This window comes from Bactrocera latifrons, unplaced genomic scaffold, assembly GCF_001853355.1.
Source record: "Bactrocera latifrons isolate USDA-ARS-PBARC rearing strain unplaced genomic scaffold, ASM185335v1 scaffold_145, whole genome shotgun sequence".
Taxonomy (NCBI): Eukaryota; Metazoa; Arthropoda; class Insecta; order Diptera; family Tephritidae; genus Bactrocera; species Bactrocera latifrons.
This window is the reverse complement of record NW_017534908.1, coordinates 739183-752601: the sequence shown is the minus strand read 5'-3', so window position 1 is coordinate 752601 and position 13419 is coordinate 739183. Positions and strand designations below refer to the sequence as shown.

General features: G+C 35.7%; 2 protein-coding genes across 5 annotated transcripts in view; one reads left to right on the top strand and one right to left on the bottom strand.

Moving 5' to 3' along the window:
• The window catches only part of LOC108965688 (excitatory amino acid transporter 1), a 39269-nt gene extending 39149 nt beyond the window's left edge, over window positions 1-120 (top strand). For both annotated transcript variants that reach the window (XM_018928266.1, XM_018928267.1), the window contains exon 11: window positions 57-120. In XM_018928266.1, coding sequence (XP_018783811.1) covers window positions 57-119 — 63 coding nt within the window. In that variant the 3' untranslated portion in view covers window position 120. The remainder of the gene's footprint in view (window positions 1-56) is intronic.
• Window positions 121-3932: 3812 nt separating this feature from the next.
• Window positions 3933-13419, bottom strand: part of LOC108965665 — a 34098-nt gene continuing 24611 nt past the window's right edge. For all 3 annotated transcript variants that reach the window (XM_018928218.1, XM_018928220.1, XM_018928219.1), the window contains exons 9-10: window positions 5953-6047; window positions 3933-4140 (exon numbers count right to left, since the gene is read on the bottom strand). In XM_018928218.1, coding sequence (XP_018783763.1) covers window positions 4058-4140; window positions 5953-6047 — 178 coding nt within the window. In that variant the 3' untranslated portion in view covers window positions 3933-4057. The remainder of the gene's footprint in view (window positions 4141-5952; window positions 6048-13419) is intronic.

Here is a 13419-nt window from a genome sequence, read left to right as displayed (position 1 = left end):
AAAATTTAAATTATTTTAATAAAATTTATTATTTTAATGAAAAAAAAATATTTTAGTTGAACGCTGAACCCCATGAGCTCCTCGAACTTGGTGCGAATGGGCATGAAACGAAAGAATGAAGACGAACCTTGCCTACCCCTCCCCGTATAAAACCAAAGCCGAAACCCGTGCACGACACACATCGTTAAACGAATATTTGTTGGATAATGTGAGGCGCGTTGAAGCAACGCTGTGTGGATGCGCATGCGTACGTGCAGCGTGTATATGCAAAGCAGCGGCGTCAACGCCACGTGGCCAATCAACAGTTTTTTTGCCTGTGTCAATACAAATTCTAAACATTTGTGCTTCCAAAGTACAAGTATACCGAATTTATTTATAAATATGTATTAAAAACAAGTAATACGATTTTTTGCATAAACAAATTAATGCATCTTATATACATGTGCATGTGCCAAATCGAGGTAAGAACAATGTTTACAAAAAATTGGTTATTTTAATAAATGAAAATTGTAAATAAAAGACAGTTCAAAACTTTTTTCTAAAAATTATTAAAAAAAATTTGTGTAATATTTTATTTTCTAAAAATAAATAATATTTAAAAAAATATGAATTAATTAATTTAATAAAATTAAAAAATTAATTACATTTAATTAACATTAATTAAAGTTTAATTAAAAGAAATTAATTTAAAAATTAGTTACATTTAATTAACATATTGAAAAATTAATTAATCAATTTCATTAAAAGTAATTAATGAAAGTATAGAAAATTAATAAATTTAATAATTAAATACTTCAATGCTCAGCATATAGCAAGTAGAAAACCACAATTTTGTAGTACAGTTATATGTTTGCTTAGTTGTTGGACACTGTTACATAGTGACGAAAGTCGAATAATTCTTAAATAAACACAAAAAAACAAAAATAGAGCGCCAGTTTTATAGTAGCCCGTATACTCAAATGTTGGAATTTTTGAACTCCGTAGCTTAATGGAAAAATAATGATATTGTAATAGCACAAACATAACAGTTAATTCTATCTAACTTACTCTTTAGTATCAGCATTTACTTTGTATGTATAAGTGACTGTGACTAGCAGAGCAGTAAAAACAGTTCAAGTATTTACAAAAAAACAAAAAAAAAAAGAAGAAACCCAATTAACTCGCCAAAAATATGCGCTGTTTTCAAAAATATGTATATTTTTAAGCAATTTTAAGTGTACACAAATATAAAGCAATTATAAATTATATAAACAAATTTTTAATTATAAAAAATAAGAATTTATAAAAAAAAATTGAATTACAAAAAAAAAATTATAATTTATAAAAAAATAATAATTTATAAAAAAAATAATGAAATAATGCAGAAGTTTTATTCAAAATTTGCTGTATTAAAATAGTTACATAAACGTGTAAAACTTTCAACCTTACAGTTCAAATTTAACTGTTAAAAAGTAAGCAAATAGCAACGATTTCAATACCAAAAGTTTATTTTTGAATACATTTAGTCAAATACATACAGATTTACAACAACAGTTTCAAAAATTAGGAAACAATTATTAAATATTCAAATATTACGTGTAATTCACAGTTGTTATTATTTCGCAAACTAAAATCTAAATCTTGAGTGTTCGTATTAAGAACTTGTAAATACTTAATAGCATAAGATCGATTTATGACAATAACGCGCATGCATACGTCGGGATAAGCGCATGAAAAATAATTAAATTTATTGAAATGTATACGTATACACATAAAAAAATATTTAAAAATTCAATATTTGATAATTTGATGATCATTTAAATCATAGAAAATTGCAAAAAAAAAGCTATATACTCTAATGTATTAAAATTTGCATTAGTTGCGTAGATAGTGCATAGTGTCATCAATAATAATAAAATTATAAATTAATTAATTGATTAGTTCTAAATAATATTGTTTTATTTGAAGCTGAAGTAAAAAAATTAAGAGTTTTTTAATTTACTATAATTAGACTTCTTCTTCATTGGCGTAGACACCGCTCACGCGACTATAACCGAGTTTACAACAGAGCACCAGTCGTTCCTCCTTTTTGCTGTTTGACATCAATTGGAGATACCAAGTGTAGTCTTAATTCGCTGAACTATGTCAATGTCGTCGTATATCTCGTATAGCTCATCGATCCATCGACTGCGGTGCTCACCATTCCCAATTCCGCAAAATCTTTCTCTCGAACACTCCTAAAGTCAATTCGACAGATGATGTACCATATAGCAGAACGGGAATAGTGAGAGACATGTAGAGTTTGGTTTTTGCTCATCGAGATAGGTCTTTACTCTTCAATTATCTACTCAGTCCAAAGTAGCACCTGTTGACAAGAGTGATTCTGCGTTAGATTTCGGGGCTGTTATGATTGTTGGTCTTGATGCTGGTTGTTAACGTTATTGTACCACTCTAACTTTTCAGAATTGACTTGGTAACTAGGATTCCATACAATAGCGTCATATTTGAATATAGCTCTAACTAAAGTTATAAAAAATAAGGTAAAATAGTAAAGTTTAGTAACATATGAATTTCTAAATTTTTTAAACCAACGCTTAATAAAACTGAGAATACCTTTTGCTTTCAAGACTATGGTATCAATACAAAGACTAAAATTAAGCTTAGGCTTGCATTCAAAATTGATCCTCCATTATCGCTCTTATGATAACATAATTTAATCCTTTAATGTCGTCTCCATTAATAGGTCGATGGACGACATGCATTCGCCTAGTTATTCACGATTTCACTACCTTAACTGAATGCATGTGTCATTCAAATTATTAACTTCGTAGACTCCCCAAAACACTTCTGCAACATTTTCAATTATAAGTTGTTATAACAAAATTCTCCTCTATAGTTATATGACTCTAAGCAGTCTAAGCAGAGCTTTCCACACTTATGCAAAATATAATGGGGATTTGGTTAAATACATGCAATGTAAGTATGTAAGCTCAGCTCAGTGAGCTTAAGGAGCTCCAATTTACGATTATTTGTTTAATTTATACTTGTACCAGAATTTTATTTACACCTTTTCATCAATTAAAATTGTTAACTTAGTGTTCTGTTTACCAAATTAGCATTTCTTTCTTCGTCTTTATTGGCATAGACACTGCTTCCGCTGTTATAGTCTAGTTTACAACAGCGTGCCAGTCGTTCTACCTTTTTGCTGTTTTGCACCAATTGAAGATTCTAAGTGTAGCCAGGTACTTCTCAACCTGATCATTCCAAAGATGTGAAGGTCTTTCTCTTCCTCTGCTTCCCTGCGGCGGGTACTGCATCGAATACTCTAGTACAGTTCATAACCGTTTTTCTTGAAAACTCGTCCATGTTTTGAACCATATAGTAGGACGGGAATAATGACTGACTTATAGAGTTGGTATTTTTTCATCGATAGGTAACTTTACTTCTCAATTGCCTACTCGGTCCCCGGTCTAGTAGTAACTAATTTTCTTCGCTTTCTTTTCCATTCAGAAGATATGGAAGACGAAGATGATATCAATATCTAACTTAATTTATACTTGTACCATAACTTCACTGTTCTTCGCTTGGTATCGAACAGCTCGGCAAGGTCTTTAACGATCTTTACGGAGCTTTTAGTGTTGCTCCACGTCACCTTACCCAGCTTTATTTGCTTTGCAGCCGTACTAGCAGATAAAAAGATATTTAATAGTATTGTAAAGTTACTGGAAGAAAAAGTAAAATGTTCATTTCAAACTTACATATACATTCTTTCTAAGGGTTTTTTAATATTAAACTCTACTTTATTCAAACTTCTCTTTACAGTTATTACAATTTCATTAATGGGTTAGAACTTTTTCAGAATTAAGTATTAAACAAAATTATGTGTAAATCATATTTGTGTATTTATAATTTTTCGCTTTTTGGATTCGATAATACTTGAACAAAAATATAAATATTTTATGTTAAGGCAAGTTATATTGCAATTATTAAACACAATTGACTAAAATTAAGGCACACATGATACGATGCATACGTTTGCGTTGCTTCGTGCTGAATTCGGGTTGGATTAGAGGCCGCTTCACGAGCTGATAACGGAGTATTTGCGTGCGGTGTATTGGCGTTGATAGTGCTGAACATTATGAGAGGGCACTAAGATGTTGGCTGGAATAAAAATCCAACATTAGAAAGTAATAAAATATATGTATATAATATCATTGTTAAATATGGGTGCAGTAAAAATAAATCCATTATTATTGTAGAGGGTGATTCACAAAAACTTCATTTATTTTTTGAAGATTATCTCTTTCAAATGTTGACTGCGACTACGTCACAGATGGGAAATCCGTTGAGTCCAATTTTCAGTGACTCGTTCGAGAATTTCGACTGTTAACTGGCGAATGACACACGTGATGTTTTGCTCCAAGGTCTGAAATAAAACTGAATTGTTCGCATAGACTCTAAACTTTACATATCCTCACAAGAAATAGTCCAACGGTGTGATATCAAACGATCTTGGTGACCAATCAACGGGTCAAAAGTGTGAAATTATCTTCTCACCGAAGTGTTCTCTCAATAAATTCATTGATTGATGAGATGTGTGGCAAGTAGCGCCGTCTTGTTCACGGGCTTCAATTTCAGGCATCAAATAGTAGGTTATCATGGCGCGATAACGGTCGCCATTGACGGTTATGTTCTCAGCAGCATCATTTTTGATGAAATATGAACCGATCATTTCACCGACCCACGAACCAAACCAAAGCGTTGTTTTCTCTGAATAAAATGGCTACTCTAGAATATCTTCAGGTTACTTTTTGTGCACCAATTTTGCTTGTTTACAAACCCGCTCAGCCAGAAATGGACCTCATCGCTGAATAAAATTTGGGTTGAAACCGTCGGATCTTCTTGGAACTTTTCAACAGCTCATAGAGCAAAGCCATGTCGTTTGGTAAGGTCGAGCGGCTTCAGTTCTTTCACAAGCTGTATTTTGTATGATTTCAGCTTAAGATCTCGTTGTCAAATGTCAAGTCGCTCCACACATCAGTTCGAGTTGAGTCGAACGGAGCCGAATCAACTCTGTCTTCGTATACACTCTCAGTTACGGTTGCTACTTATGTTTTTTCTTCACGACCATCACGCCGTGGTGTATTTGGTCAAATATTATCCAGTAATGAATGCGGAGTCTCAAGATGTCCCATTATTGCTTACGCGTGGATGCATAAGATCCTCCCAACCAAGCTACCGGAGCTTCTGATGAGTCACTATCGATGTGTGCGGCCTGGCGTTGTCGACATGAAAGAAAATTCCTCTCCTTTTGGCCAAATCTGCTTCTCATAGAAATAATATTTATGATGTTCAATACTGGCTTGAATACCGCTTCCGCCGGTTCACTGTTTTTACTGGACGTAGGCGTAGGTGACCCTCACCAATAATCATCGCCTTCAGAAATAGTTGTGTCAGTTTTTGTGGCGATTCAGCAGCATGCAGAGAGGTGGTTGGAAACATGCAGAGACTTATAGCTATCTGAAGGTGGGTCCAGAAAACGTACTATTTCGACGGAGTCGGGTTAGAAGGAGAGGGGTGCGGGATGAGTGCGATTCATTGGGCATGCAAAGAAGTGGTTGGCGTCACGTGAAGACTCATTCTACATTGGCCGGTGCTACGTTACCGGAATTAACCCGACTTTTATTCGCCTAAGGTCTGTTATTTCCTAACACTGTTGGGAACGGTAAGATTTAGATCGAGTTTGTCGTTAATTGACCTTATCTTGTGTGATGAAATTTTAATTGAAAATTACGGGAACGGCAAGGGATCCTTCTGTAACCTTTTATCATATTAATATTAAAGCCACATTTTGAAAAATAATATATTTCTTCTTACTAGACTCGTATACAAATTTAAGTAGTAACTGTATTTAAAAAAAAAAAAAACATATACTTCAACTAAACTATTTAAGTAAACATTCTTTGCACTGACCTGAGCGTATTGTGCACGAACGTCCGTCGCCGTCATAGCCAAGTGGGCAAGCGTCGCATTGGGGCCCGTTCAGCGTGTCACGGCACTGAACGCCACTGTAAAAGAAAGAACAAAAACAAATAAACTCAGCAATTATTTATTCACCAAACCACAAGACAATTCATGCCGCAGTTATGTAATTCATGGACCTTGAAAATCTATTTATCAAAGCGTCCTAAGCCTTAAGTGGCGTACTCAACCAAATCAAACAGCAAAGGGCGCACTTCAACTGCTATTGTGTGCGTGAGTACGTGTATGCATGTGTGTTGAGTGTGCCGAAAAAGGCACACTGCTGATGACGATGATTTGTTTGCCCAACAGACAAATTACAATTACAAGAAAAGGTTATTAAAATGTTTACGCAACCAAGGAGTTTTTGTATGGATAATCACCCTGCGGTGATACTAAATCAACGGCCGGAGCAAGTGAACATTGTTAGGTTAGGCTTGGTTACAACAACAACAACAAGTCATCGCTGATATTTACAATTACATTGTTGTAAGTGACAGTGATAAAGAAACACGATAACCGAGATGCAGTGAAAAGCAGAGCGAACGAGTCGGAGAATGTGAGCGGCAGAGTGAATTGATAGGCGCGAGCGATTCAAAGAGCTACCAAATGATCAGTTATCACAGCGGCAATAAACCAGCGATCATCACTACACGCTTTAACATTTATTTATTCATACACGTATTCGTATCAATCCAAATAAAGGGTGTGGCAATGAGTGTTTTTTGATTTCGAAAACTACTTAGTTAATGAATTTACTAAAAGGTTACTTGTTCAGGAATGGTTCAAGATCACTTCATTATTGAAGAAAATTTAAATGATACTAAATTTTTGAATATCGGTTTATTCTTTACTATACTCTGATCTCGGGCTTCTTCAACTTTCCATGTTCCAATAAATTCGCAAAAACAGAATTAGAGTTTTATAAATTTAATGCTCTACTGGATGTGATTGATAAAAAATATACCAATATTTATCCATGTTTGAAGCCGATTTTGCAGCAAATTGTAACTAGTGATGAAAAATTGGTATATTACGATAACCCTCAATTCAAAAAATCTTATGTGAAACCGTGCAAACCAGCCAAATCTTCGGCATAGCCGAATATTCCATGATGTCGAGGTAATGCTTCTAAAATGCCAAGGTACTATTTCATGAAACTATTAAGGAGAAACGCTACAACTCATCAAAATACAACGGGATATTGACAAAAATCGTCCAAAATGTTCAACCAAACACGAGGAAATAAATTTCCAGTATGACAACGCTTTGAGTCAGGTTGCAATATCGCTTAAAACTATTTGGAAAATATCGGCTGAGAAATTTTGGGGAATTCTGACATTCTCCAGAAATTGTGAGAAAAATGTGTTAACTTCAGTTGGGAGTATTTTGAATGGTTTTTATAAAAAAACACAGTGCCACAGGTTTCACATAAGATAAGATATCAAGCGGCAATTTCAGCATTATAATCATTGACAAGAGATTTTCAACTTTTGTGGTTATTGATTTATGTTGAAACCACTATTTCGTGGACCTTACTGATTTACTAAACGAGGTATTCCTGAAACCATCTTATCTTACAAGTGATATTTTACAGATCTCTCCGCTAGCTCTGCTATCTTCAGGTTGGACAAAGAAGCAAAGCAAATGGGTCTGCTAGTGATCGAGGGTCTGTCATCCAACCAACAGTCGTCGCATTCGTGACTTGGCTCCCAAGTCACCATTCACAGTCATAACTTCGAAGTCGTAGATAATTTCGTCTATCACGAGACCAGCATTAACATCCAGAACAATTTCAGCCTCGAAATTCAATGCAGGAAAGCTCGGACCAACAGGCGCTACTCCGGACTAAGTAGGCAATTGAGAAGTAAAGTCTTCTCTTGACAAATAAAGACAAAATAAGTGATTCATTTTTCCCGTCCTGCAATATGGTGCAGAGGCAGGGACGAAGACAACATTTGATGAGTCGGTGTTACAATTTTTCGAAATTAAAGTTTTGCGGAAGATTTATGTTCCTTTGCACATTGACAATGACGTATACTGCAGTCGCTGGAATGAACGAGATATACGAGGGAAAATTTTGCCAGCAGAATTAATAAACCATCTGCTTCTTCAAGCTGAAGATCAATTGTCTACAGTGGTATTACGCCCAAGTGATCCGTACGAAAAAAAGGGCTCTACATGTATATGTAATGCGACCACTAAGTTTATCAACTTTAAAGCAGCGTAACTAACCGGCCCTCAATTTACATATTGTCACACCCCTTATATGCAAATGCATAAATTTTTACATCAAAGTATAGTGTTGAATTCTCAGATTTTTATCAGTGTGGAAAATCAGCGGTACAAGAACAAAGTTATGTGCATAGGCAACGCGCGCATACTCAACTGCCTTTTTAGCCTATCGTTTGGATGTAGATATGTATATTTGTAAATACACAGGCATTAAGATCAACAGCAACAGAAGGTGAGAGTCTCTAACTTTAAGTGCTGAATATAATAACTTTTTTGGTTGAATGTTCGCGCTCTCAAATGTAAGTCATTGGTAGTGAAAAACATATGTACAGGCATATGTAAGTGAGTTCGTATGTTCGAATGTAAACAACTTATGTATTTTTTCTGGATTTGCTTGCGTGTTCGTGAGCGTTGATTTGTTTTGAGTCAAGTTCGCCTACGCATTCGCTTTGTTCCCATTCGCATTCGCATTCCCGATCGCATTGCTAACAGACATTAACCCATTAGCAATTCACAAGAAAATCCAGCAACAAATAAGAAAGTAGGGGAGTATGAAGAAATATTGTTTTCATATGGTAAAAAAGTAGAAATGTGATGAAAAAATTAAAAAAGAAAAATACATTAACTTCGGTTGTTCCGATACATATAATACCCTTCAGAAATAAAAAATTTCGAACAAAAGCTGGATTTTGTTAAGCTAATACCGTTCCGATCTGAATAAAATGTTCGGAGATTGCACCGCTGCCTTGAACAAGATTCCATGCCAAATTTCATGCAGATATATCTACATATATCCCAGAGTAGTCTAATCTTAACAATTTCCTTTATAAATTTTAGCATACCTTGGATAATAATCCCTGCGAAATTGTTGAAGGAAACACGTCAAATGAAAAAGTTTAGGATTGATTTTCTTCCGCCGCGACAGTACTTCGTAACGAACGAGCGGCTGGTAAGTTGTCTCCGAACACTTGGCGAGTCAGGACAAACATTTTCGCGCGACGTGTTTTTGTGAGTGGTACAAGCCGAAAATGCAGCGTTCGTTAGAGCAGACGTACGCTATTAAATTCTGTGTGAAACTCGGTAAATTTGCGACAGAGACGTTTGGTATGATCAAGCAGACTTATCCAGATGTTGCTTTAGCAAGAAGTGGTGTGTTTCGATGGCACCAAGCCTTTTTGGAAAGCCGGGAAGAGGTCGATGATGAAGACCGTGCTGGGAAATGTGCGACTTCGACAAACACCGACAATGTGACTCGAGTGCGCAGAGTTTTGAACTCATTAATTGTCCAGATATTGAATTTATCAAGATCTGTGGTTCATAACATTGCAACGGAGCACTTGAACACGTGCAAGGTCCGACAAGACATCGCAGCCGATTGGAAATTGCACCACGACAATGCCCCGGCGCACACCGCCTTCTTTGAGAATAGATATTATTAATTTCTTTAAAAATCTTGTATGCATAAAGATATTCGTTTTCCTAACAAACCTTTTGTCGAATATCCTCCAGTTCATGTTTTGCATCTTAAGGTATTTCCCTGGCTTTGATTATTGCTAGTTGCAAGAGTATAAAGTATTCGGTTGCACTCAAAATTAGCCCTTACTTAGTTGTTTTCTCTAAAGCCGTGTATGCGAGAAATGATCTACGGATCATTCTGAACAACTATGTCTAAGAGAATATGGGTCTAAAACTTGTTTTGAGCCAGCGATTTTTAGCCCGCTCTACTGTTTAGGGTATAAAAATTGAAAAGAAGATTCAAAACAACAAAAATGTATTATAAGTATACAACTGTAATGCTTCACGTCGCAAAAACGAGAGAAATTTGACATTGACATATGTATGCGCTGACATTGCTGGTGGATTCCCCAGCAGTAATCCACCTTCCAACGCTTACACTAGTATCTAGATAAAGCGAAGGGTCTCCACCGCATTTCTTGGGGTGTGTCCCGTCAGGTAGTATAATAACTTGATCTATGTATAACTTTATTTGCTTGGTAAGCTGCCAGTAATTAGTGTGTATTTGTATTTGCCTTAATAGTAAATATTAATACATACATACAAATAGCTATAATAATATGAAAGTAAGCCGTCAGCGGTATGAGTAAACCTTCGCAGCAACATTTACAGAGGATGATAGATGATGGGATCGTAGTCAGTTATGAAGCTGTAGGCTCTTAAGACTCAATTAAGCGCAAACTAAGTAAAAATAGACTTCAAGCATACAAGTACACATATGAATACTGGCATTCGGGCATGTTGGTATATTAATTTTTGCCCAAGCCCTGTCATATTTACACATGATTCACCATCTTTGGCAATTCGCCCACATAATTTGTATGCCATTTAAATATGTACATACTTAACGCTTTTGCTAATTGCGGCGGTTATTTTGAAAAGCTTATCATTCAAGCCTAAGCTTACTTACATGGGAGTACAGATTCACTCATATATAGGTACATTCAGGTATATGCGCTGTATTAGTGCTGTCAAGGAATGCTTTATCCGAGGCGCAGTTGTTGTGATCACTCTGTTTCTCGAGTTTGAGTGACAGCCCTGACAGCTTTAAGAAGGTTTGTAAAGCTGATTATAAGTATGTACATATATTCATATAAGAACCCTTAGCTACCCTTTGAATTATACTAAAACTGTTTTTAGCTAAGTGTGATGGATATGAGTGGAATGTCAAAATATTGATCAAGTTGTGGCTACTTTAGACTATTGAAGCGAATGAGATATGTAGAAAATGGTTACTCGACCTACGATGAGTAGTCGCCATTACAGATATGAATACGAAGCATCTATTATATCCACTGAGCATGTTAGAGGGCCATAAACGATAATGCTTATAGACTATTACGGATCAATAAGACCACAAAATGATAAATAATCATGATTTTAAAGGATGATGAATCAACAAATGTACAGGACCACTAGTCAAAATAGCATACTTATAAAGATCCGATTTATTTTATTCAATAACTTGTTGTTTTTCTGAGAGTAATTTCATAATACCACTCTCATAGAAATCCTCATCTCTATTGCTAAAAAAGGCGTCAGTCGATTTTCATAAGGTTCTCTTGAGGCGAATTTTTCACCAGCAAAACTTTTCGCCTTAGACATTCACTTAGCGTCAGGTCTCGATTATAAGGTAAATGCTTAAGAATCTCACAATAATGTTCCAAAAGGTTCTGGATTGTCACTTTCAATGTATGTAGCCTAGAGTAGTACTGATGGAACACAATTTTCTCCTATTAGCCAAATCAGATCACTTCTGAGCAATTGCTTACTACAGATGGTTGATTTGTTGGCAATATAGGTCCCAGTTAAGAATTTGGTGGTAGGGAAGCAGCTCATAATAGATGATTACCTGCTAATCCACCCAATCCCAAAAAATATTATATATAGCAAAACCTTTCAGACCGTCAAGGCTGGCCGACCACAACCGCTTTCGCTTGACGTTGTCAGAGGTGACCCATTTTTCATTCCCATTAGTCATCCGCTTTAGAGAAAGATCGAGTTCATTGCGATTCAGCAGCTCTTCGCATATGAATGCGTTACCTCATATTGCCATACGTCCTTACATTATGTTTCTTTTTATATTCAGCATTATTTAAATGATTGTCAACGGTTTTTGTGCTATGCTGATCTTCTAGGCAATCGAAACAATGTTTATATGGCGATCGCACTCGAGGATTTCCCGTATTTAATATTTATTTTTTGGCAAATGGCCTTCCAGAGCATGGTACATTGTTGACATAAAATCAAAATTAATGGAACGGAACCGACGATTTCAAAATTGTGCATAATTCAGTGGCTACAGTATAATGACCACAAACGCTATTCACATTTACAGCCTCCTTTATCGAAGGAAAATATAAATATTTTTTTCTCTTTGCTGGTACCCAAAAAGAACGCTTCGGCTTGTGCTGAAATAATACTGAGTGAAGCAATCACAAAATCATCCGAAAAGTTTTTTTCAATAAGAAATATTTATTTTTAATGCCTAATAGCATAACCCAATCGCTACTAGCCGACTATTAAAGAAACAAAAAAATTTGTATCCTCGTCAAGAGAGGACCTACTACTCAAATGACTACCTAGCCCGAAGTAGCACCTGTTGGCAAGAGTTATTCTACGTTGTTGGTGTTAATTCTGGTTCCACCATAGACGAATTTATCTACGACTTCGAAATTATGGCTGTCAGCAGTGACGTGATACCCAAGTTCCCAATGCGGCGGCTGTTTGTTTGATGACAGGATATATTTCGTCTCTCCTTCGTTCTCTACCATTCCCATTTGCTTCGCTTCCGTATCCATTCTGGAGAAAGCAACACTGTCATTGAGGCCAATGATATCAATACCATCGAAGTTTACCAGCAATTGTATACTCTTATAGACATCTTATAGTATAGATGGTACCTTCTCTATTTAGTACTGCAGCTCGAATTATTTTTTCTAAGAATAAATTGAAGAAGTTGCACGAAAGAGAGTCGCCTTATCTGAAACCTGGTTTGATATCGAACGGCTCGGAGAGGTCCTTCCCAATCCTGACGGAGCTTTTGGATACGATGTTTAGGAGGCTTATTCCACGGTAATTGGCGCAGATTGTAGGGCCTCCTTTTTTAGGGATTGGCCCCAGCGTACTTAAATTCCAATCGTCCGACCGTATTTTTCAAAACTTTAGTGAGCAGCAAATGCTTTTTTCGCATTGAATCAGATGAACTTTTTACAACAACAGCTTGATGTTATCAAGTTACCGAAAAATTATAAAGCTTGCTAATCTGGTACTTCGTTATTCGGTAATTCGGTTATCTGTTAATTTTAGAAAAACAAAATGAACGTACATATATAAAAAACTACCGAATAACGACTAACGACAAAGCTGGTCTGAATACCCTTTATAAAATCACTACTGAAGCACTGACCTACTCCAACCGCCCAATTTTCACATATGAAATTTAATCAAAGCATTTGTTTGCTCAAAAAAGAGGTCTCTGATTGCATTCTCACGCCTTGCTTTAAAGTCAATCATAGCACAATAACAATTTAGCTGTTAAATAGTTAATTTTTTAAAAAGCTATCAATAATTTCCGGTTACCCACTTATCTGGCACTCCTTATACCACATACTTAACTACAGACTTATCAACGACTCAACTCAAAATAGGAACATGAAAGGGACGCTT